This window comes from Liolophura sinensis, chromosome 6, assembly GCF_032854445.1.
Source record: "Liolophura sinensis isolate JHLJ2023 chromosome 6, CUHK_Ljap_v2, whole genome shotgun sequence".
Lineage (NCBI taxonomy): Eukaryota > Metazoa > Mollusca > Polyplacophora > Chitonida > Chitonidae > Liolophura > Liolophura sinensis.
Window position 1 is genome coordinate 81,840,546 of NC_088300.1, and position 26,143 is coordinate 81,866,688.

The 26,143-nt window shown below is 43.6% G+C and overlaps 1 protein-coding gene across 3 annotated transcripts; it reads right to left on the reverse strand.

Moving 5' to 3' along the window:
* Positions 1-1,521: 1,521 nt before the first annotated feature.
* Positions 1,522-23,343, reverse strand: LOC135468418 (double-stranded RNA-specific adenosine deaminase-like). Of its 3 annotated transcripts, XM_064746674.1 has the most exons (15): positions 22,843-23,343; positions 18,910-19,027; positions 14,548-14,711; positions 12,637-12,766; positions 12,275-12,435; positions 11,410-11,566; positions 10,275-10,453; positions 9,761-9,911; positions 9,445-9,634; positions 9,105-9,198; positions 8,295-8,441; positions 7,050-7,114; positions 6,628-6,813; positions 6,185-6,437; positions 1,522-4,298 (listed from the first exon to the last, which is right to left on the reverse strand). In XM_064746674.1, the coding sequence occupies exons 1-15, from the start codon at positions 22,965-22,967 to the stop codon at positions 4,064-4,066; spliced, it is 2,355 nt and encodes a 784-aa protein (XP_064602744.1). In that variant the 5' UTR covers positions 22,968-23,343; the 3' UTR covers positions 1,522-4,063. The 3 variants fall into 3 exon arrangements, with proteins under 3 accessions (XP_064602744.1, XP_064602743.1, XP_064602745.1); XM_064746673.1 differs by having other exon boundaries at positions 9,445-9,911; XM_064746675.1 differs by lacking the exons at positions 18,910-19,027; positions 22,843-23,343 and adding an exon at positions 15,728-15,804 and having other exon boundaries at positions 9,445-9,911.
* Positions 23,344-26,143: the final 2,800 nt, after the last annotated feature.

Below are 26,143 nucleotides of genomic sequence, written 5' to 3' on the forward strand. Positions count from 1 at the left end.
CAACAGGTAGGTCTGCTTAACTGTCTAATACATTACAGGATGAAGGTCACATATACCGTCAGAACGGCAGTTTCTCAGCTAAAACGCTACCACAACGTCGTAATATTACAACAGGTAGGTCTGCTTAACTGTCTAATACATTACAGGATTAAGGTCACATATACCGTCAGAACGGCAGTTTCTCAGCTAAAACGCTACCACAACGTCGTAATATTACAACAGGTAGGTCTGCTTAACTGTCTAATACATTACAGGATTAAGGTCACATATACCATCATAACGGCAGTTTCTCAGCTAAAACGCTACCACAACGGCGTAATATTACAACAGGTAGGTCTGCTTAACTGTCTAATACATGACAGGATTAAGGTCACATTTACCGTCAGAACTGGTTTATGACCTAATGCCAGATTTAACTTTAAGCCAAGTCAGTTCTGCACTTAGCTTTAAAAAATTGTGTAACATTATATTAAATAGGAACAAAAACTGCTGCTGTTATACTTTGTCTTTGGAGAACTGTATTGGACGCAGAGTTTGGCTAAAAATTTTAATATAAAATATGATTTAATACCTCTGGCAATAGGCTTTCGAACAACCGGCCCCAGTTTCTCAACTGAAACGCTACCACAACAGCGTGACGTCCCTTTTTTGAATAGCCTAGGGTCAATACAAAGAACAGTGGAATGGTTTAGGTGTTCCAAAATAATAATATGACAATATAACAATATAATGTCGTTAATTTTTATCTTAACTGCCAGTGCACCATAGAACAGGATTGTTAATCGAATCGGACGTAACCAGGTCACTCAGGGACATACGCCCGTCTAAGACGACACAACTAGGGTATTGCACACTTGGTGACGTGCCTAGTGACATTAAACGTCTTTTAAAATAAGTCTAGACTAATGTAAATGTAATGTTACGGGCTTGCTGATTGGATAACGCCGAAAATGTTTAAAAGAAAAAAAAAATGCACCGTGACAATATAATGCTTTACAGACACTCAACAAGGCTTCAACGCTGTTATACCGTAAACTACCTGACAATTTCATGTACGTTTCATAATATTAAAATCTCAATACATCATAAACGTTCTTCAAAACATATGTAACAGTTCCATAACATGTAGATATAGTTAATTTCTCATCACATCCCTATGTGTATAAAACTTTCATCACATCAGAATAAATCTATCACTTTAATCACATTACCTAGGTATATGTATGTTTCATAACACCACTGGTGTAACCATCACTAATCCTGTCAATGTCCAGTCACCTCATTTTTTACCACTACTCCTATACAGGTGGGCATGATCTGGACGTGATCAACTCTCTAAAGGCGCCGACATAGCCGCCCCAAACCTCCCGATGCCTCGCTCTCGCATAACTACACCATTCTTATTGTAACTATGCTTATTTACGTATGGTATCTATATAATATATGAACTAATATATATGTGTATATATATATATATATATATATATATATATATATATATATATATATATATATATATATATAGGGTGGACATAGACACAGTGTGGACATAGATACAGGGTGGACATAGACACAGGGTAGACATAGGCATTGGAGTGAACATATGCATAGGGGAGGACACAGACATAGGGGAGGACACAGACATAGGGGTGGACATAGACATAGGACATACTGTTCATACAACTCAGACAATATATTTCGAGGTACAGTGACATTCTCTGCATAGTGTATGAGCTACCTGTTCACCGCTGGTAATACTGAGCATGTTTGTGCGATAGCTGGCATAAACCACGCTCAGAATTCTGAACGCCCCTGGATATCTTTATATACATAGCACCATTTTGATTATCATAATGACAAAGACAACTGAAGGAATGAACATACACGATGTACTGACGGGAGGTGTAACAGTGTTCCTGCTATGTGCTGTATGATACACAATGTACTGCGGGGGAACGGGGGATAAGTCGGCCTACTATGTGCTGTATGATACACGGTGTACTGCGGGGAGGTGTAACAGTCGGCCTACTATGTGCTGTATGACACACAATGTACTGCCAGAAAGGGTTACAGTGGGCCTACTATGTGCTGTATGATACACGATGTACTGAGGGGAGGTGTTACAGTGGGCCTATTATATGCTGTATGATACACGATGTAGTGCGGGGAGGTGTAACAGTCGGCCTACTATATGCTGTATGATACACGATGTACTGCCAGAAAGGGTTACAGTGGGCGTACTATGTGCTGTATGATACACGACGCACTGCGGGGAGATGTTACAGTGGACCTACTATGTGTTGTATGATACACGATGTACTGTGGGGAGGTGTAACAATGGGCCTATTATGTGTTGTATGACACACGACGTACTGCGGGGAGAGGTTACAGTGGGCCTACTATGTGCTCTCTGATACACGGTGTACTGCGGGGAGAGGTTACAGTGGGCCTACTATGTGCTGTATGACACACAATGTACTGCCAGAAAGGGTTACAGTGGGCGTACTATGTGCTGTATGATACACGATATACCGCGGGGAGGGGTTACAGTGGGCCTATTATGTGCTGTAAGATACACGATGTACTGCGGGGAGGTGTTACAGTGGGCCTACTATGTGCTGTATGATACACGATGTACCGCGGGGAGAGGTTACAGTGGGCCTATTATGTTTTATATGATACACGACGTTCTGCGGGGAGAGGTTACAGTGGGCCTACTATGTGCTCTCTGGTACACGATGCACTGCGGGGAGAGGTTACAGTGGGCCTACTATGTTCTGTATGATACACGATGTACTGTGGGGAGGTGTTACAGTGGGCCTATTATGTGCTGTATGATTACAAAACCAACAAAGCACATTAATGATCAACGGTTCATAACAACCGTCAGTGATGTGGGAAAATTGTGAGCAATGATGAACACAATGAAAAGTTACCACTGTAATTGACTTGGAAAAATAACTGAATTCTGCAACACAACGTGAAAAATTCTGAATTCTGCAACACAACGTAACAATTCTGCAACACCATGTGACAATTCTGCGACATGACGTGACAATTCTGCAACATGATGTGACAATTCTGCAACACGACGTGACATTTCTACAACACAACGTGACGATTCTGCAACACGACGTGACAACTCTGCAGTACGACTGGACAATTTTGTAACACGACCGGACAATACTGCAACACGACCTGACAATTCTAAATTCTGCAAAACGACGTGACAATTCTGCAACACGACGTGACAATCTGCAACACGTCCTGACAATTCTGAATTCTGCAAAACGACATGACAATTCTGCAACACAACGTGACAATTCTGCAAAACGACGTGACAATTCTGCAACATGATGTGACAATTCTGCAACATGACATGATAATTATGTGAAATACCATCACAATTCTACAATACAGTCTACCCATTTTGCATATTAAAACTGACAGTTCTGCAACACACCATGACAATTCAGCAATACAATTTAACAATTGTAAAAATTTATAACATAACTTGAGAATTCCGTACCATAAGGTGAGAATTCCGCAATCAAACACGATGCATGAATAAAAGTGCATAGCGCGGTGGTAATGGTTATAAGTATGCTAATCACCGTCCGGGCAAAGTAATAAAATCTGTCAAATAAAATATATATAGGCGAAACATAAAACGTACATTTACTTCCAACTTATACAAAGGTTTTGGAATGTATAGAGGGTTGGAGCGATTGTCTCAGAACACCAAAACTCCGCTATTCTCTTCATGATGTGGTGGTCAACTAATGACCCGGTCACCCGTGAATAAACTTCCACAAGCCAGCTTATAACCAGCTTACAACCAACTTATAACCAGCTTACAACCAGCTTATAACCAGCTTACAACCAGCTTATAACCAGCTTACAACTAGCTTATAACCAGCTTACAACCAACTTATAACCAGCTTACAACCAGCTTACAACCAGCTTACAACCAACTTATAACCAGCTTACAACCAACTTATAACCAGCCTAATATGAACTAGTCAACTCCCTAAGGCTCATGTTGTGGTATCCGTTCCTTGCCCTAGAGAGCGAACGAATCGATTTCATCAGGCAGATGAATCCAAGGCCCGTAACCCAGGTCAAACAAGCGGCGTATGAAGGTGTCTTTGGCGGCCTGATACTCCGTGGCCCGCAACTTACTGCCTAAGTAGTTATCTCCCTGTACAGTGCCAGGCCGTCGGCTTCTGCGGCTGATCTCCATGTAGTGACAGTACAGAGCCAGTTTACACACTCGTGACATCGACTCTGGACCTTGTCTGAAACACAGACACCACAGTTAGGACTTGATTGGACACCAGCCATCAACAGGAATACATATGTCACAAACCTTTCCACGATCACTCTACAAGGCTTCCCACAATCACCTCACAACATTTGCCACAATCATCCCACTATACTACCCACAATCACCGCACAACCCTTTCCACAATAAGTCCACAACCCTTCCCACAATAAGTCCACATCCCTTCCCACAATCACCCCACAGCCCTTCCCACAATCACCCCACAACCCTTTCCACAATCACCCTACAACCCTTCCCACAATCACCCCACAACCCTTTCCACAATCACCGCACAACATTTCCCACAATCACCTCACAACACTTCTCACAACACCCCTACAATACTTCTCACAATCACCCCACAACAACCCCACAAACCTTCCCACAACCATCCCACAACACTTCCCACAATCACCCCACAGCCCTTCCCACAATCACCCCACAACTCTTCCCACAATCATTCCACAAAACTTCTCGCAATCACCCAACAGCACTTCCCACAATCACCCAACAACACTTCCCGTAACCATCCCACAACACTCCCACAACACTTCCCATAATCACCCCACAACACTTCCCACAACCATCCCAAAACACTTTTCACATCCATCCCACCACACTCCCACAATAACCCCACAACACTTACCACAATCGCCATACAACACTTCTCATAACACTTCTCACAATCCCCCCACAACATTTCCCACAATTACCCCCACGACCCTCCCCGCACTTATGCCCTTACCCTTCCTATAATGGCCCAACCACAGTTCCACAATCACCCCGCAACACTTCCCACAATCACCCAAAACCTTCCCACAATCACCCCACAACCCTTCCCACAATTACCCCACAACCTTTCCCACAATCACCCTACAACCCTCCCACAATCACCCCACAACCCTTTCCACAATCACTCAACAATCCTTCCCACACTTACCCCACAACCCTTCCCACACTTAACCCACAACCTTTCCCACAATCACGCTACAACCCTTCCCCCAATCACCCCACAACGTTTCACACAATCACCCTCACAACCTTTCCCACAATCATCCCACAACACTTCCCACACTTACCCCACAACCCTTCCCACACTTACCCCACAACCTAGCCCACGATCACCCCACAACGCTTCCCACAACCACCTCACAACCCTTCCCACACTTACCTTACAACCCTTCCCACAATCACCCCTTTATCTTATGTAATCTCAGGTTTAATTATCTCTCAATCCCAGACTTACCCTACAGCCCCAGAACGTCGGTGAAGTTAGCTCCAACTTCCAAGGCTCCCGGTTCGACATTCAGCTGTGAACTTAGCTACTCCTTCAAGTTCGTGTTTCAATATTCAGCTGAATATCAACCTGGGAACTGGGAGCTAACTTCAAATATGTATTGTAATTTTCTGCTCTTAATATATAATATAGCACCTAAGGGTACTAAAATGTGCTACATGTACATATATTAAGAGCTGTACAGACCCAGCCCCCGGTCCCCGTCGTATCTTGGAACTATTGATACCGTCATGTGCAGCATATCTTAAAGTGTAAATGTACTAATAAATGTACTACCTCTAGATGCAATAGTACAGCTGTACAGACCCAGCTCCCGGCCCCATGTGCATCTGTATATGCTCCCTCTAGCGTCGCAACTGGTACCACCAGGTGCAACATGTGTTAAAGTGTACGTGTACCACTTTTGAAACCCTTAGGTGCAATATTAAGAGCAGAATATTAAAATAAATCTTTGAAGTTAACTCCCAATTCCCAGTTTAATATTCAGCTGTGAATATCGAACCGGGAACCGGAAAATGGGAGCTAAGTTCACTGACATAGTCTCAGGCTCACTCCAGACTTACCCGACAACCCTTTCCCCAGACATGCCGTCCACTACTTCTACAGTCGTGTCACCCTCACACCAGTTGATGCTGTACTGACGAGAGTTCGGTAGGTCATACACATCCGACGAGCTGTCTGTAACGCTTCCCACTATTGGATGATTTATCCTGAATAAATTAGGAAGGTACTTTCCTAACGGTTCGGTATCCTCGGTTCCCAGCCTCTTTGAGACAGCTCGAGGTAAATGTCGAAGTTGTTGCCCTCTAAAACTTCCTGGCGATGAAGAAGAAAACATACCAATCAGTCATCATTAACTCTGACATGGTATATATTTGGCCTTTTATGTAATGAAGAACTTTCATGTATTGTACGCTGACCGAATGTATTGGGAGGTGGTAATTCACTATGGGCTCAGACTGGGCAATGTAAGTTCACTTCACTTCTAGGCTAAGTCATTACATACCGACGGTAATGGAGGTCAGGTAGATAGGGTCTAGCAGCCGACTGAGCAGCGCCCCCTGGATGCCGAGCACATTCCAGCGACAAATCTTGTCTGAGCAGGTCATGACGCGAAGCCGCTTGTCCCCTGTCTGCAGCTGACAGAAGCTAGCTTCGTCCGGCTCGGATGTACATGGGATTGCGCCTTCCCCTGGAGAAAGGAGCAGGGACTAGTGACACTAACAGGCATTGTCGCCACAAGGAAGGCAAACATTTATGTACTAACAACTGTAGACGCAATGGTAGCATTGTGAGACATCGTGTTACCATTTCATGATAATGTGCAATATCACAGCTGTATACCAAAATTTTTTATAAAGGTATAATTTGTGTAGAGTTTAAATTATAAAGTAATTGACTGATTGAGATGCAGGGCTGGAGACGTACCGTCTTCCATGATAGTGCGGAGGAGTCCCTGTCTTTTCATGGCTCTCATCTTTACGGGGTTGTTCCTGTGGGCAGTGACAGCTTATATCTATACAGCTATACATACAGATAACACACACCTGTACACCGAGTCCTTAACAACCAGGTTGTTCCTGTGGGCAGTGATAGCCTATACCTACACAGCTATAGACAGACAACACACGCCTGTACACCGAGTCCTTAACAACCAGGTTGTTCCTGTGGGCAGTGATAGCCTATACCTACACAGCTATACAGACAGATAACACACACCTGTACACCGAGTCCTTAACAACCAGGTTGTTCCTGTGGGCAGTGATAGCCTATACCTACACAGCTATACATACAGATAACACACACCTGTACACCGAGTCCTTAACAACCGGGTTGTTCCTGTGGGCAGTGATAGCCTATACCTACACAGCTATACATACAGATAACACACACCTGTACACCGAGTCCTTAACGACCAGGTTGTTCCTGTGGGCAGTGATAGCCTATACCTATACAGCTATACAGACAGATAACACACACCTGTACACCGAGTCCTTAACGACAAGCTTTTTTTCTGTGGATAGAGACAGCCTATATCTGTACAGCTATACAGGCACAAACCTGCACATCGAGCCCTTAACGGCCTGGTTGTTCCTTTGGACAGGGACAGCCTATATCTGTACAGTTATACAGACACCAGCACATCGAGTCCTTAAGAAATGGGTTGTTCCTGGAGACAGTGATAGCCTATATCTATACAATTATGGGACAGTGTCATGTACATACTTTGCTTTGGGGAGAGTGAGAGGCTATGTCTACACAGCTATACCGCCAGGTAGCTGACCGTTTTAGTGGTGTACAGGTACCAACATTGAATTATCATACAGTGTACTTCTTGAAAGTGAACTACACTGAAGGAGGAGCGGTTGAAGAGGTAACCAACATTGTAACGTATTACACTTAATATACACAAAATATTACACTTTATATACTTATTGTAACGTATTACCCTTTATATACATATTGTAATGTATTACACTCTATATACACATTGTAACGTATTACACTTTACATACACATTGTAACGTAAACGTTATTTCGTATATAAATATAACATTAGCCGCTGAGATCAGGAACAGAATAGTCAGGCCCTATTGTCACCTCACTCTCTCACATTAAAAACGTCTCACTCAAGGTATGCGAATACACAGGCTGATTAAGAAGGTAACTCACGATATGTCTATGAATGCGGAGGCGTCTCCGCATGGCGGACGTGAGATGTAAAGGTGGACAGACACTTCGGGTTTCAACTTCAGCTTCCCACTCTGGCTCTTTTCAAACATATCCGTGTGGCCTCCCCTCAGCTGGCTGTACAGGTAGCTGGGGATGGGGAAAATGGGAGCTATGAACGGTATGATCACTTTATTTGAACAACTCGTATACCACAGATGTGTTACATAAAAGGGTAACTCACACAGTGCCATTTACCCGCTTTATAACATGTATGGTTACGATTATTCACGTAATGTCTGATATATTCTGACTTTTTATTTAGTTCTAACTTCGTTATGGATAGGTGAAACAGGCAACAGACCGGAGAAAATCACCGCCCTTTCTAAGGTTCCTGACAAACCTCTGACTTAAAGCCGCTGCTGACACAGTGAGACCCGGATTCAATCATGCAATCATGCAATCCAAGGGCCGTTCGGACCAAAGGGTACCGCTTGTTGGCTTTATAATGCACGTGCTTACCGTGAAGCACCTTTAGCGCATTAGATGGCCTGAAATCCAATAACATTTGGATGATGTGAGCTGTATGACACAGCAAGTATGTCGTACTTTCACTGGGATACGGTTGAGAGATGTAGGACACCCATCATGACTTCCTTACTGCTAGGAATGCGCGATTTCCGCCCAACTTCCCTGGGACAGTTGAGACTTGACTGATGTCTTCAGAAGGGATATTGCTATGACTGGAACACAGCCGATGTGGCATAAGTCATTCGTTCGTTCTTGAACAGAGACAGTCCTGCATGAGCTTACCGTAAGAACCCTCTCCTGGCTATCACTTCCGCGTGAGAATGATGAACCTTTTTACCGTCGCTGGTCAAATGTTTACCAAGAATGCATCGGTTTCCTAGGTGGAGAGTGGAAAAAGAGTTGCGTCAAAAAGTGGCCAAGACTACGTCAAGGCTCATTCACTAGATGTAGAGCTCTATGTTGCAAATATTGGGGACACTGGCGTAATGGTTCTGTACTAGACAGTGTGAAATGACAAGCGGTAAGGTGCAATGAAAATGGCTGGGGTGACGATAAAGAGGGTATGGGCAGGGTGAAGGGGATGGACGGGTTGGACAAAATGGGCGGGGTGGATGGGATGTACCTGTGCCAAGGCTGACCACTGTGCCCGGGTGCTTCCTGCCCCTCTTCAGGATGATAGTAGCAAGAACCTTCTCTTTCACGAACTTATCTCGCTGAGCGTCTTGGATAATCTCCAGGATCCGGTGGCTCAGTGCCGCCACATAGTCTTCCCAGGACGCCGACTCGTTCAGGGTCTTCTTCAGGTCACCCACCTGTGTAGGTTGGAGAGAGAGAGACACACAGATGACTGCTGGATGAGTGTTGATTAACTGAGGATGGACTGACTGAATGATTGATTCGTCAGGTACACTGATTTCTTTGGGGAAGAATGACCTTACCGCAATGGTATTGGCCTCAACCAATCGTTGTTGAGCTTCACTGAGGATGGTTGCCAGGGCGATACGCGCTGCCTCTTTCTTGGCTGTTTGTTTCTGATTGGATACTTGGGTGGGAAAGACTCGGCCGTCTACGCTACAGGCCATGGCGAACCTGAAATGTCAAGGTCGTTACTTCAGGTACACTTTTAACGGTCGTTAGTTATACTTATTATAGTTATACTTATTAAAAGATATAAAATATCACGGCAGGTAAATTTGTGATTGGGCCATGCGTTCTGTGGTGTCTTGTCAGAGCTGGTGATAACCTCATGTATCTTTGGGATATCTCTGGCGAGTTTTTGACTGGGCCATGACCCTGTGGCTTAAGCTGAGTGTATTAGTGATAGGACCCTTGATCGGGGCCATGACCTTGTGGCTTAAGCTGAGTGTATTAGTGATAGGACCCTTGATCGGGGCCATGACCTTGTGGCTTAAGCCGAGTGTATTAGTGTATTAGTGATCGTGGATATCTTACGTGGGTTGGTGACTAGGCCCTGTAGCCGGGTGCTCCAGGTAGTTGACAGTAAAACGTCGAGGCACGCAGTATTCCTGCAGGGCGCAGATCGGGTCCTTATCAGAGAAGTCCTCCAGCACACTGAGTAACATCGGGGAGAGCGACTCGAGACCCTGCTCTCCGCTCATGTGGCCATTTCTCTGTCAACACAGAAAGGACTGGTTACAGTAACATCGGGGAGAGCAACACGGGGCCCTGCTCTCCGCTCCTGTGGCCATTTCTCTGTCAACACAGAAAGGACTGGTTACAGTAACATCAGGGAGAGCAACTCGGGGCCCTGCTCTCCGCTCCTGTGGCCATTTCTCTGTCAACACAGAAAGGACTGGTAACAGTAACATTGGGGAGAGCAACTCGGGGCCCTGCTCTCCGCTCCTGTGGCCATTTCTCTGTCAACACAGAAAGGACTGGTTACAGTAACATCAGGGAGAGCGACTCGGGGCTCTGATCTCAGCTCATGTGACCATTTCTCTGTCAATACAGAAAGGACTGGTTACAGTAATATTGGGGAGAGCGCCTCGCAGCTCTGCTCTCCGCTCCTGAGGCCATTTGTGAACACAACAAGGAATGGTTAAAGTAACATAGGGGACACCAACTCTGGGCACTGGTCACCGCTCTGGCCATTTCTCTATAACAACAGGAATGACTGGTTACAGTAACATTGGGTATAGCAACTAGGGGCTCTCCTCAGTATTCCTGTCGCCATTTCTCTGTGAACACAGGATCGGTTACAGTAACATTGGAGAGAGCAGTTCTGGGCTCTGATCACTGTTCCCGCGGCTATTTCTAGGAAGGGTCGGTTAGAGTAACATTGCAGAGAGGGGTTAGGTGCTCTTTTCACTGCTGTGGTGGCTATTTCTCTATGAACACAGGAAAGATTGGTTACAGTAACGCTAGGAATAGCTGCTCTGGGCTCTGCTCTGGCCATTTCTTTATGATCACATGAAGAACTGGCGACAATAACATTGTGGACAATGGCTATGGACTGTGCTGACTGCTCCTGTCGCCATGTCTCTGTGAACACAGAAAATACTGGTTACCGTTCAGGCCACTTGTCTGTGAACACAGAAAAAAATAACATTAACAGAGAAGTGCTCACCTCTGAGGAAGGGCTTGAACGGAGTAGTTTCGCCAGGAAGGCTCTGTTAGTCAACAGCCCCATAGCCCTGTAAGCCGCGTCTCTCTTCGCCTCCTTAATGGACACCCCCATCCCCTTGGGCAACACATGTCCATTGAGTACGACAGCCGTTGTGTATCTGGAATTGTGATACAGCAGTTTATTCTTATGAACGTGAATTCCAGATGGATCACTGGTTAAATGATTGACTAAATAAAATTTTTATCGATTTCATTCTCTTTGTATGCATTTTGAATTTTTTATATGTATGCTATGACAATTATTTTCATAATGTTTTGACCTCACTTGTTTTTCCATGAAAAGTAACACTCAAACAACCTGTAGAAAAACATATTTTGGTAGAAGCTTGAGACCAAACAGAAAAGCGACGGTAGATCCAGACTCAATCCTGGCTCGGGTCACAACTAAAACCTTAAAAGAGGAAGTTCTAGCTTCCTCGCTTGGCGTTCAGCATTAAGGGGATAGTACAACGACTGGTTGACCCGTATCAGTATAATGACTAGAGTGGGGTGGCTTACTTGTCTTCGGTAAATCGTCTAAATGAAGCAGCGCTAGATACAAGAGCGGTGGAAATCCGTCCTGCAACAAGGAGGCACATTACATGCACTCTGAGGAATCCTTTGTCGCCATATGACTGAAAAATTGTTAAGTACGACGTTAAACTCCAAGTACTCACTCACTCAATCACTCACTCACTCACTTCAAAGAGAAAAATCGGACAAAGGCTACATATTGCAGTGGACTAAAGCTTTGTCTCGTAACAAGTATAGAGGTATACTCCTCATAAACCTGTAAATACACATTAGATCAAGTCAGCTGCGAATACCTGCGTATGTGGTCAGGGCCCTCAACTTCCGGTGGAAGGAAAGTGACCTGGAAGTTACGTGCCTGCGCAAACTCCATCAGGGCGCTGGTCGGATGCTTGCCATCGAATGAGCAGTTAGATTTGATCGAATCGGAATCTTCATGGGAACTTTCGCTAACGGGCTACAAACCAAGGCAGAAATAAAACTTAACACATCGATTATGGCCGTCCCGATTTTTCCCGTTTTAACAAATACTGAAATCACATCGTTTAACTTTCGACTATATTACACACAACATAACGCAAAAAATGGCCATTAAAATGTGAGTCACCAATAACTACATTCCCATGCACCTGTATAAGACGAGAAACTGTGCACTCACCGATCTGTGTCCGTGTTCGAGCTCGATGGCTTCCAGAGCTAACTGAGCGGCCTCCTTCTTCGCTTGTTTCTTTGTCCCCGCACATCCTGGTGAATAACATTTCCCACTCACCACTGCTGAGGTACAGAATCTGCCAAAATGAGCAGATGATTGTCAGTAGTTGTTTGTAACGAACAACAGAATTCATTTAGGCCTGGCCCAGTCAGTAGTTGTTTGTAACGAACAATAGAATTCATTTAGACCTGGCCCAGTCAATAGTTGTTTGTAACGAACAATGGAATTCATTTAGACCTGGCCCAGTCAGTAGTTGTTTGTAATCAACAACAGAATTCATTTAGACCTGGCCCAGTCAGTAGTTGTTTGTAATCAACAACAGAATTCATTCAGACCTGGCCCTGTCAATAGTTGTTTGTAACGAACAATGGAATTCATTTAGACCTGGCCCAGTTAGTAGTTGTTTGTAACGAAAAACAGAATTCATTTAGACTGGCCCAGCCAGTAGTTGTTTGCAATGAACAACAGAATTCATTTAGGCCTGGCATAGTCAGTAGTTGTTTGTAATGAACAACAGAATTCATTTATATCTGGCCCAGTTAGTAGTTGTTTGTAATGAACAACAGAATTCATTTAGACCAGGCCCAGTCAGTAGTTGTTTGTAATGAACAACATAATTCATTTAAACCAGTCAATCATTGTTTGTAATGAACAACAGAATTCATTTAGGCCTGTTCACATTCGTGTAGCTTCATGTTTTAACTTTTCGAAAAAGTTTTTGTTCGAATAACCCACTCCCTCCTTACAACATTTCACATGTCTCAGGCACATCCATTAACAAACAAGATTTCGGAAACTCAAGCTACGCCCATCACGATCAATTCTCAGTAGGCGTATGGACAAATTGCAGGTAAATGGTAAGCACCTCAAATGGATCTTTAGATACTGTTTACGACATGGAAAATCAATCATCTAAAAAAAGGGGAATAACTCTTTAACGTATTAGCCGTCGACACCAATTCTATATAGGCTTCAGGCACCTCAAGTTTAAAAGCTTTAAGTAAAGCGATTCTGTAGATACAATGTTGGCTCCCAAAAGAGACGGACAGACGGACGTTCGACAGACATTCGAGTACCAGCCGTCAACCAAGATGCACATGTACGTTCCAGGTCAATAATAAGTCCAATTCTCAAAACGACGCTTAGCACAAACAAAAGAAGAACTAAAAAACTATATAAAGTACGAAAATAGGACTGAATCACGCCAAGAGAGGCAATCAACAGTTTTCAATGATGTTGGAAGACGCAAGGAATATTCTAGGCGAATAAGTGAAATCAGTGCTCCAATCGTGTACCATAGCAAAATATAAGTTGTCAATAATAAAATGTGTATCTTAGTTGCGCTTTGATTGCAACTGTTCATATAGCCAACGCGACAATCTAATTCAACACAATGAATACGTATCCCATAGCAACGGGTTTAAAAGAAATAGACACAAGTAAGAAGCAGAGTGCCAGAGATTCTGGACGCCCTGTCCATTTTTACTTGCAGAGAATTATACTTCTTGTAAAATTTAAGAACTGTTAGAGGGAAGGCGTTTGATGGAATAACCTTGAGACACTAGTTTTTGCGGCAATAAGCTGTGACGTTGATTGAAATCTGCCATATACAGACAGTGTATTACTGTCCAAAAAGGGTGAATTTACAATGTTAAAATTGAATCTATCCGTCTTGTTGTCCAGTCTGCGAGAGAGAAAAACGTTCTGGCCTTTGCACAAATGGGAGGCGTATAAAAACTCTACGAGAAAATGGATAATGGCGGCGGTTTGGTATGAGCAATCGGCCTAATAAGCCTTATGAATGTAACACAATGTTGTATATTACTTGAATGTGAAGTATCTACTTTGTTGGCTTACACTGGTCTGTGGTCGGGTCCATCACGCACAACAGGGGTGAAGAGGACAGTGGCTTTGACGACGTGGGCATATTCCATCAACTCACTGACGGGGTCCTTACTTCCACCCTCATCCGAATCGTAACCATTTTCAGAGATGCCGTTATCCAAGTTTCCACTGGTCGGCTGAAATACACACCATTTAATATAATCACGTGTAGTGTGTGATATATCTTATATAAAAACACGGGAGAGAAAAGATTAAAGCTTAGTGTGACAAAACAATACGGCCAAAAGACTCAATTAAACAATGTAGAGACTGGGAATCGTGACAAGTTATACCTTGGTACAGCACAATATCACTTAGTATGGAGTTTTGTACACAGAACTACTGGGGCGAAGTTCGGCTAAGGGGCGGACGAATGCAAAGAAAGACGTATAAAAGACAGATTATTGGGCCGGCCAATGGGGGAAAAAACATTTGTACCACAAAAGATGGACAATCAGGGGGATAGATGAAAAGAAAGACGTGCACAAGACAGATTAATGGAGAGGCAGATGGACAATCAGAGGGATAGATGAAAAGAAAGACGTGCACAAGACAGATTAATGGAGAGGCAGATGGACAATCAGAGGGATAGATGAAAAGAAAGACGTGCACAAGACAGATTAATGGAGAGGCAGATGGACAATCAGGGGGATAGATGAAAAGAAAGACGTGCACAAGACAGATTAATGGAGAGGCAGATGGACAATCAGAGGGATAGATGAAAAGAAAGACGTGCACAAGACAGATTAATGGAGAGGCAGATGGACAATCAGAGGGATAGATGAAAAGAAAGACGTGCACAAGACAGATTAATGGAGAGGCAGATGGACAATCAGAGGGATAGATGAAAAGAAAGACGTGCACAAGACAGATTAATGGAGAGGCAGATGGACAATCAGAGGGATAGATGAAAAGAAAGACGTGCACAAGACAGATTAATGGAGAGGCAGATGGACAATCAGAGGGATAGATGAAAATCTCGATGTCATATCAGACGTTTCGTATACCAATCGTTAACTGTGTCACATATCAGTAACAGCAACACCAATTTCCAAAACAACGTTCAATATAAACCACAAAAAAAAAACAAGAAATTATATAAAGAAAGAAGCCAGCCCTTCGATATGTAGCTATCCAAGCAATTATACTTAACTCTCTTGTCATAAAGTCGACGTGACGTGAAACTTCTGTCGTCTCTGTACACATACGGATAAGTTCACGCAAGATGTACCATCTAGACACATGTAGTTGCCTTCAAGTCCAATGAAAATGGACATTTCTGTCACAGCAGTTGCTATATGTAGGGGTTGCCGAAAGCTGGCAAAACATCACTATACCTATATCATCTTTGGTATTATTCATAACCATTACTGTAAATAGTCGTGTTTATACAAGAACAGATACTGGGGCCTCCGTGGCTCATTCGGTTAGCGCGATGGCGCAGCGTAATGACCTCTCACCAATGCGGTTGCTGTGAGTTCAAGTCCAGCTCAGGCTGGTTTCCTCTGTGCTGGTACGTGGGAAGGTCTATCAGCAACCTGCGGTTTCCCCCGGGCTCTGCACGGTTTTTCTCCCACCATAATGCTGGCCGTATAAGAGAAATATTTTTGATTACGGCGCACAACACCAATCAAATAAATAAATAAATCAAGAACAGACACAGGTCTTCTAAAGAGGAGCACAGGGCCCCCATGTGCTCTTGATTGTCCTTTTCAGTTACATTGATGATATATTCAGACAAATCAATGAAGAAGGACACATATTCTCCATGGCGAGCCCTGTATGTGTTATATAGAATTGAAGACGGCTTGGCTGCCTGTCACGTGACCGTAGCGCTGAGTAGAGGGAGAAGAAATCCAAACTGAAGCTGTCCAAGAAATAACAAAATTATATGTTTGAGCGTCACTGTATAGTTCTTCGGAGAGACCTTCAATTTGAGTTCTTAAAAATACACGTTTAAACACCTGACACCAGAATTATTGTAATAACACTAGGTACTTTTTCCAAAATGACTTTTCGTATTACCTTCGTTAGGAGTCGACACGAGTTTGGTAGTACAGTTTGTTAATCAAACAACAAAGCGAGCTATAGTCTTTCTTTTAGCTAGTCGACTATATTCGGCTGTCTGTAAAATCATATCATCGGTGAAACATAAGAACACAAACTCTACACATTGACATGCTGACCATCCATATTATTACAAGGAAACTGCAGTTAGAATACTTTCATCTACTTCATAACGGTAAGTCCATACGCTCAGTTTCGACGGCAAGAGCTCATCGCCTCGGGTAATTATTAAAAAACCAGTGGCAGGTAAGGGCTTTTTGCATTTTTTTAACAAATCGGTGTGAGTCATTTCTTTTATTTTGTATTTTTAATAACTCTTTCCAAGTATAGGTCCCATGTTGTGATAAAGTACAATGATCTCGTGGAAGTCGTTATTACTGTATTTAACTCCTCCACAAGAACTTGATAGTAATAAATCTTGCAGACAAATACAAAACTTTTGGGAGATTTATCTATGAGAAGTTCTCAGCCAGTACACTTCGATTGGGGCGGACAGATATTGTTTGTCTATTGGTAGACTATTGGGGCGGTCAGACATTGTTTGTCTGTACGTAGACCATTGGCACGGTCAGATATTGTTTACCTGTTGGTAGATCATTGGAACGGTCGGATATTGTTTGCCTGTAGGCGGACCATTGATACAATCAAATAATGTTTGCCTGTAGTTGGGCCATTGGGACAGTTAGGTATTGTCTGTTGGTAGATAATCGGGACGGTCAGATATTGTTTGTCTGTTGGTAGATAATCGGGACGGTCAGATATTGTTTGCCTGTTGGTAGATGATCGGAACGGTCAGATATTGTTTGTCTGTTGGTAGATAATCGGGACGGTCAGATATTGTTTGTCTGTTGGTAGACAATCGGAACGGTCAGATATTGTTTGTCTGTTGGTAGATAATCGGGACGGTCAGATATTGTTTGTCTGTTGGTAGACAATCGGAACGGTCAGATATTGTTTGTCTGTTGGTAGACAATTGGGACAGTCAGATATTGCTTGTCTATAGGTGGACCATTGGGACGGTCAGATATTGTTTGCCTGTTGTTAGACAATCGGGACAGGCAGATATTGTTTGCCTGTTGGGATGGTCAGATATTGTTTGCCTGTAGGTAGACCATCGGGGCGGTCAGATATTGTTTGCCAGTAGGTACACAATCGGGACGGTCAGATATTGTTTGCCAGTAGGTGGACCATTGGGACCGTCAGATATTGTTTGCTTGTTGGGAGATCATCAGGATGGTCAGACATTGTTTACCTGTTGGTAGACATTCGGGAGGGTCAGACATTGTTTGCTTGCTGGTAGACAATTGGGACGGTCAGATATTGCTTGTCTATAGGTGGACCATTGGGACGGTCAGATATTGTTTGTCTGTTGGTAAATATTCGAGACGGTCAGATATTCTTTGCTTGTTGTTAGACAATCGGGACGGTCAGATATTCTTTGCCTGTTGGGATAGTCAGATATTGTTTGCCTGTAGGTAGACCATCAGGACGGTCAGATATTGTCTGCAGGTGGACCATTTGGACGGTCAGACATTGTCTGCAGGTGGACCATTTGGACGGTCAGATATTCTTTGCCTGTTGTTAGACAATAGGGACGGTCAGATATTGTTTGTCTGTTGGTAGACATTCGGGACGGTCAGATATTGTTTGCGTGTTGGTAGACAATTGGGACGGTCAGATATTGTTCGTTTGTCGGTAGACAATCGGCAAGATCAGATATTACTTTCGTGTTGATAGACAATCGGGACGGTCAGATATTGTTTGCGTGTTGGTAGACAATTGGGACGGTCAGATAGTCTTTGTTTGTCGGTAGACCATTGGTATCAGCTTTATTGTTTACATGGTTAGGTGTCAGACACCGACTTATCTGCCTTCTCCTGTTATTGCCAGTTTTTCTTTTTAGCTGTTCCTAGGCTCAAAATATACAATAGCAACTACTCAAAAGCAACTTACGAAGATCATCATTTTACAAGATACACGTTACCGTGTAAAAGCTGGCGATTCACAGTTACGTCTTGGACTGTTAGACGAGTACTCGAACAAATCAAACTCCTTGACTTCATTCCAATATTGTAAGGTTTTAGAAAGAAAAAACTTATACAAACAGGCTTTTGGACAGACAGATGGAGAGACAGTCGTGTTTGGATGGATTGATAGAATGGCATGCAGACATCCTGTACAAGACGTCCTGTTTTGGACAATGTACTACGGGATAACGACAAATATCACACTGAATGCCTGGAATGACGTTGGGACATTTTGACTTACTGTGTCTCCGAGTAAAGCCCTTAATGCTATCTTAGCAGCTTCCTTCTTCGCTGTCTTTTTGTTGCTTCCGCTACCTAAGGCAAACTTTTGACCATCTACGACACTTCCCACCACAAACCTGAAAACATTCAGCATAACAATTAGTCCGTTGTCCACTACATTCCCCACCACAAGCCCAAAACCAGTCAATCTAGTCCCTTGTCCACGACGTTCTCCACCACAAGCCCAGAACCAGTCAGTCTGACAATTAATCCCTTGTCCACGACATTTCCCACCACAAGCCCAGAACCAGTCAGTCTAACAATTAGTTCATTATGGGATATTAGTTTGGTTATGGTGGAATATCAGTCTGGTTATGGGTGGGATATCAGTCTGGATATGATCGGATATCAGTTCGTTATGGTGGGATATTAGTTTGGTTATGGTGGAATATCAGTCTGGTTATGGTGGGATATCAGTCTGGATATGACGGGATATCAGTTGGTTAAGGTGGGATATCAGCCTGGTTATGGTGGGATATCAGTGTGATTATCATGGGATATCAGTCTTGTTATGGTGAGATATTAATCTGGTTATCATGGGATATCAGTCTTGTTATGGTGGGATATTAGCCTGGATATGATGGGATATCAGTCTGGTTATGGTGAGATATCAATCTGGTAATGGCGAGATATCAGTCTTGTTATGATGAGATGTCAGTCTGTTTATGATTAGATATCTGTCTGGTTATGATTGAATATCTGTCTGGTTATGATGACATGTCAGTTTGGTTATGATTGGATATTTGTCGGGTTATGATTAGATATCTGTCTGAATATGAGGGGATATCATTCTTGTTATGGTGGGATATCAGTCTGGTTATGATGGGATATCAATCTGGTTTTGATGGGATATCAGTCTGGTTATGATAAGATGTCAGTCTGGTTATGATGAGATGTCAGTCTGGTTATGATGGAATATAGGCCTTGTTATGGTGGGATATCTGTCTGGTTATGATGGGATATCTGTCTGGTTATGATGGGATATCAGTGTGGATATTATGGTATATCAGTCTGGTTATGATGGGATATCTGTCTGGTTATGACGAGATATAAGTCTGGTTATGATGAGATATCAGTTGGTTATGATGGGATATCAGTCTGGTTATGATGGGATATCTGTCTGGTTATGAAGGAATACGATGGGATGAGTTTGTAGTCGGGTCAGGATACGTCAGGATAAGACATAGTATCTATGTGACTCGGAGTTTTGTCCCGCTATCGTATGGTCCGGACCCCTGCCTCTGCAGATGGCAGATGCGCATAACCGCTTTCTCTGGTGGTCTAGTTGTAAATCGATGGCTACGCCGTAATGTGACAGTTTATCCATTGTCACCTGTGGACTGACTGCGAGGTTCACAAAGCTTCGTGTCGACAGGTTGTTCAATACTCCGTAAAGGACTGGTATTCAGAGAGGCACCAAGCGAATAATAGGTCGTCCGAGGGATAGGAAGGAGAGGTTGGGAAAAGAGGAGGGGTGGGTAAACAAAAAGTTGTGACGCGCAAACAGCCGGACTTAGCTCAGATGAACTACGTATCACGCAGTGTACGCTTCTGCACGTTTGAGGGCCTATACGTGCGCATATTATTACATTTGGCCATACATATGTATAAAACATATGTATGAGAAGACACAAAAATATATATATTCGTGTGGTGGAAATCCTCCAGGGAAAAGGGCACCGTTGGGTCGGCAGACAACAATGTCCTCCATATATATATACATATAGGGATTGCTGACCGAAATACACAACATCTATGTTCTTGTATTTTAATTGAGGCTTAATTGATACCAGTTACAGAGAAGGCGACAATGACGGCTGCTAAGCTTGCACTGACCTAGTATCCCACTTGATGTAGTAGTAACAGTACACCATACATCTAACACAACACTGTACGTTAGGTTTGTCAAAGCGTTAGCCTACACCCAATAGCATCAGCAGACAACGGTGTCAGAGTTGGAAAATGCCCTTTTCACTGCAGGATTTCCACCACGCGAACGTCACATGAGGAAACCAAATCTTTCAACCAGTGACATAACCTGTACTCCGCAGTACTATTCGGCTGGGTCGGAATTGAACGTGCGACCGGTCAAGGACAAAAGCAGTTAGCTGGCTTGAATAGCGACAGATACCCAGAACTGCAATATTTTAGGTGAACATTACCGTCATTTATATTCAACTCCCCATATTTTCTTTTTCTCTTCTTTAACCATTCTCCTTTATCATATTCACTCAAATATAAGGTTTATTTTTATTTATTCTTTGTCTATGCTAATTTGCTGACATTGTACTTGTATGCTTTTTTGTGCTTATCGGACTGACACTACTAGTATTATTAGACCCTGTTGTCAGTTGCATAGCCTCATTACAGTGAAACACTTTATTTCTAAGAACGATATAGATTGCCGTTGTCTGTAGGTTGCCATTGTCAGTAGATTACGTGCTACTGATCCCTTAAACACTGAGCTTGATGTTCCCCCTGAAAACTGAGCTCAAGAGTTTTTCCCTGAACTCTGAGCTGGAGTTTCTCCAGTACCCTGAGCTTGAATTTCCTCAATATCCTAAGCTTATGTTTCCCCCTGAACTCTGAGCTGGCTTTTCCGCAATATCCTTAGCTTGCGTTTCCCGTAAACTCTGAGCTTTAGTTTTCCGCTGAAATCTGAGCTTAAGTTTTCCGCTGAAATCTGAGCTGGGGAGTTTCCCCAATGCCCTGAGCTTCAGTAACCTACAATACCCTGAGCTTAAGTTTCCCCCTGAACTCTGAACTGGTGTTTCCTCTAAACCCTGAGATTGATATTTGCCTCCAACGCCGAGCTTGAGTTTTCCCCTAAACGATGAGTTTTAAGAGAACAAACAAATACTGAGGTGGTGGATGTGACTACATATAACATGCGACAACATCACTACAAACTGATTAATTGCTCCATATAGTCCATTATGACTGCATGACCGTAAGCAAACATGTCGCTGTGCTTTTCCAGCTATCCCTTTCTCCATGCTCCAGTGTACAAGCTGGAATACAGGCTCAGTCATTGGTACTGAGCTCTGACGGAAATGCATCTGTGTGGAGACAGACATTCCAGTCATCGGTGTTGGGGTGGGGGATGTGGCTGTTAGGGGACGGGATGTGTTGCTGTCAACATTGCACGAGGTTACGCTGACAAATAGACGCCAACAAGTGGCTTGTCCATATCTCGGCTGGGTTGGGGACCCAGGGGACATAACTCAGAAAACAACGACCAGTTCAGTTAATTACGGTACTTGATCTCAAATGTCATATGACATTACAAGTTTTTAATAGATGTTTTTAATATATTTGAAGAAGTAGAGAAAAATCCCCTGGCGAGGAGAATTTACATAGGAAAAAAAAATAACAAAATGCCTTCTCAACTTTCTACATTCTGTTATAGGAAAAAAATAATATATATAATAAAACACCTTCGTTTTGTTACCATAAACCATTGAACCATATATGTATATATACGTATATGGTTCAATGGGAGCTCGGAATGTATTAGTAAACCAAGCTTCCTTGAGTTGCGAGAATTCTCAACAGCCCATGATCTAGTTACCATATATAAGTCACAGACTGTCATATGAACCCTGCAGATACAGATATCTCCTTATGTCAGGCTACACCAATCTACACTCAGCCTGTGCGGCTGTACGCGTCTTCCCCATCCTGCCCCGGGCCACCAGCTTAACGGTAATACCCCCACCCCCCTCAACCCCACCTCGGGCGTAGACAGCCTGTGGGAGGATGCGACCTGTTTATGACGTAACAGCTGACCATGCCAAATGTACCTTGCCCCACCTTAGCCGCCCAGCCTCGACCCTCTCCTCTCTGCTTCTCCCTGGCCCACCTTACCGCCCATTCCCTCAGTCTCACTCACCTAGGGGCGTGGTCGGGTCCTTCTCTCACCGGATCGGTAAAGTCTACTTTGATCTTGGTCTTTGCGGCATATTCCATCAACAAGCAGACGGGGTCTTTGAGAGTCCTGTTGGGGCGGGTTGCCATGCTCCGCGGAAACAAGCAATGAAACTTTATCCGCGCACCAAAAACCCACCTCGTACGTTAACGCGGAGAGACGGGCTTAGAGTCGGGAGGCTCGGCTATCACTCCCCTACTCTTCACACCAGCTGGCTTAGACGGAGCATTTCCGGGGGGACACTTCTTAACGACGATCGGGGTTGACTGCCGTCAGGGTAGGGTCGGAGAAGCCTCCACTAGTGAATGTTTGGTGCCACGGGACCATATGGGGTCAGACGCTCTGAGCTATCACAGACCTTTAGTTGACTTGTTAATTCCACTTCTGGATTTAGATTGTGAGCAATCGGACAGGTGTCTATGGACCCTTACCTGAGTCCGGACCCTCAGTACCAGAGAGCCTATCAGACTGGTAAACAGATAAGGGGGGTAAAGGCCGACAGGACTGATAGAGACAGTATGTAGGTGCTATAGAAGGAGACCCAAAGCTAGGAAGTAGGTCAATGACGACAGAGGAGCATTGTCACCTGTATAGTCGTGTACTAACACGCTCAATCACCTGTACCTCAGGGACGCTAGTGTTATCTGAACACTACTTCAGACCCTAGAGACGCGACTCGCGACGTTTCACCACCACCCGAGATACACCGTCAGTGTCTCCCGGGGTTGAACACCCCTAATTCATCCCAGTGGGGGAGGGGGGTGGGGAGGGGATGGTGGCCTTGGTGTTATGTAATACTGACCGCTGATAGTCAGTTGCATCCGCGGATCTGTTGAATTGATAAACTGGTTAACGAACTGAACATGAGTTCACTCGGCCAGTATATATAAAGGTGCATCATATGTGACCATAACTATATGGATGAGATAGAGAATTATTACATAATTGTTTATTGTATCTTACAGCAGTTAACATCTGTCAACTTATACCACCTCCTTTATTGCAACAACAAAGTGTATATCTGTCACCTTACACAGTGTGATGCAGGTTTCCGGGGAGGGCCCAGTACCGGACCTTACTATCAGAGGCCCTGAAGTCTGCTATTATAGAGACGTGCATATGTGGGTGTGAAACAACCGATGATTAAAACCGTCAGTACAGACACAGGCTGATTGTTTCCGCCCCACGCCTGATGGCTGCCCTATGCCTTGTAGCCTGTGCTGTCAAACAACACGCTGTAAATCTGCTGGAGTAAGCCATGGACTAAGTTCGTCATTATTATCATTGTATATTGGTCAATGTCATTGTCGATAAATGGTCGTTTGGGAGATGGAAATTTAATCGCCCTTAATTAGTCAATATGATTAAGAATTATTTTTTCAGTATATAATCCGTATACATGCTAACCAGGCGTGCACAGAGCATGCTTGTTCTAGGAACTGCACCGTATCCAAATTCATCGGAACCGCCTTACTCAGTGTCCTTAAAACCACATACATATCAATCTAATTTTCTTCCATCATATCCTATATACTCTTAAACTGTGTCAATGTTAAATGTACAGCTGGGATAAGGTCCGTGTGATCCGTTTACGGCTATCCCGGGATAAACGTGTCTGGAGCAGCTATTGGTCTATATACAACTCTACCCTGAGATGGACTAGCTATAGGCCTATATACAACTCTACCCTAAGATGGGGTAGCTATAGGTCTATATACCACTCTACCCTGAGATGGGGTAGCTATAGGTCTATCTACCACTCTACACTGAGATGGGGTAGCTATAGGTCTATATACAACTCTACCCTGAGATGGACCTAGCGACGTGGTGTCTTTAAACATCACGCACCTTATTACAGTCAGTATTATGATACACAAGCTTTTAACGTCAAAATGTGTTAAAAGGCTGATCGGAAATCATATGCTGTAAGCTCCGCATGATAAGAACAGAATTAGACGTATTTTCAACGTATGTACATGGGCTTCCTGGAGGACATAGCTATCCATTTCTATCCATATGTGGATATTTAACAACATAGATGCATAGATAAAAGTTTTCTCGTTTATTGTGTTAGTGACAAAAGGTGACGCGACCGTAGGGGGTTGATTATAAATATTGACACTCGACATCAATGACCATCTGGGAAATCAGCAAACTCTGCAAGCTTATTACATAAAGCAGAAATGTAGTCCTCACAGCAGGGTAAGTGAATATACGTCGTATGCGCAAATATGCGATATCATGATCTGTAGAGATTATGGGGCACTGAGGAGCAAGCGTTTAGGATCTTCTTTGTAAGGTGAACGTGTGGGGTTAGCTGAACAATGATGTTATGAGGTGAACACGTAAGGCGACTTGTATGATTGTGTTGTGAGGTGAACACGTGAGGCTATACCTGTATACTTGCACGGTGAAGCTATACCTGTATAACTGTGTTGCGAGGTGAACATGTGGGGCTACCTTTATAATTGTGTTGTGAAGTGAACACGTGAGGCTAAACTTGTATAGTTGTGTTGTCAGGTGAACGCGTGAGGATATACCTGTAAAACTGGGTTATGAACACCTGAGGCTATACCTGTATGATTGTGTTATAAGGTGAAACGTGAGGCTATACCTGTAAAACTGTGTTGTGAGGTGAATCGTATACCTGTATCATTGTGTTTTGAGGTGAAATATTAGGACATACCTGTAAAACTGTGTGACGAGTTGAACCCGTTAGGGTATACCTCTTCCGTTGTCAGGTGCACAAGTATGGCTATACCTGCATAATTGTGCTGTGAGGTGGGCACGTGTGGATATACCTTATAATTCTCACGTCAGGGAAAACGTGAGACTATACTTGTATGATTGTGTTGTGAGATGAACCAGGCTATACCTGCATGATTGTCTTATGAGGTACACACGGGAGGCCATGCCGGCATGACAGTGTTTTAAGGTGAACACCGAATGCCATGCTTGTATTGTTGTGTTGTGAAGTGAACGTGTGAGACTATACCTGTATAATTGTGTAACCCTAACACGTGCGACTGTACCTGTATAACTTGTCAGGTGAACGCGTGCGACTATACCTGTATAACTTGTCAGGTGAACGCGTGAGGCTATACCTGTATAATTGTATAATTGTGTTGTCAGGTGAACTCGTCAGGATATACCTGTATAATTGTGTTGTAAGGTGAACTCGTCAGGATATACCTGTATAATTGTGTTGTGAGGTGAGCTCGTGAGACTATACCTGTATAACTGTGTTGTCAGGTGAACGAGTGAG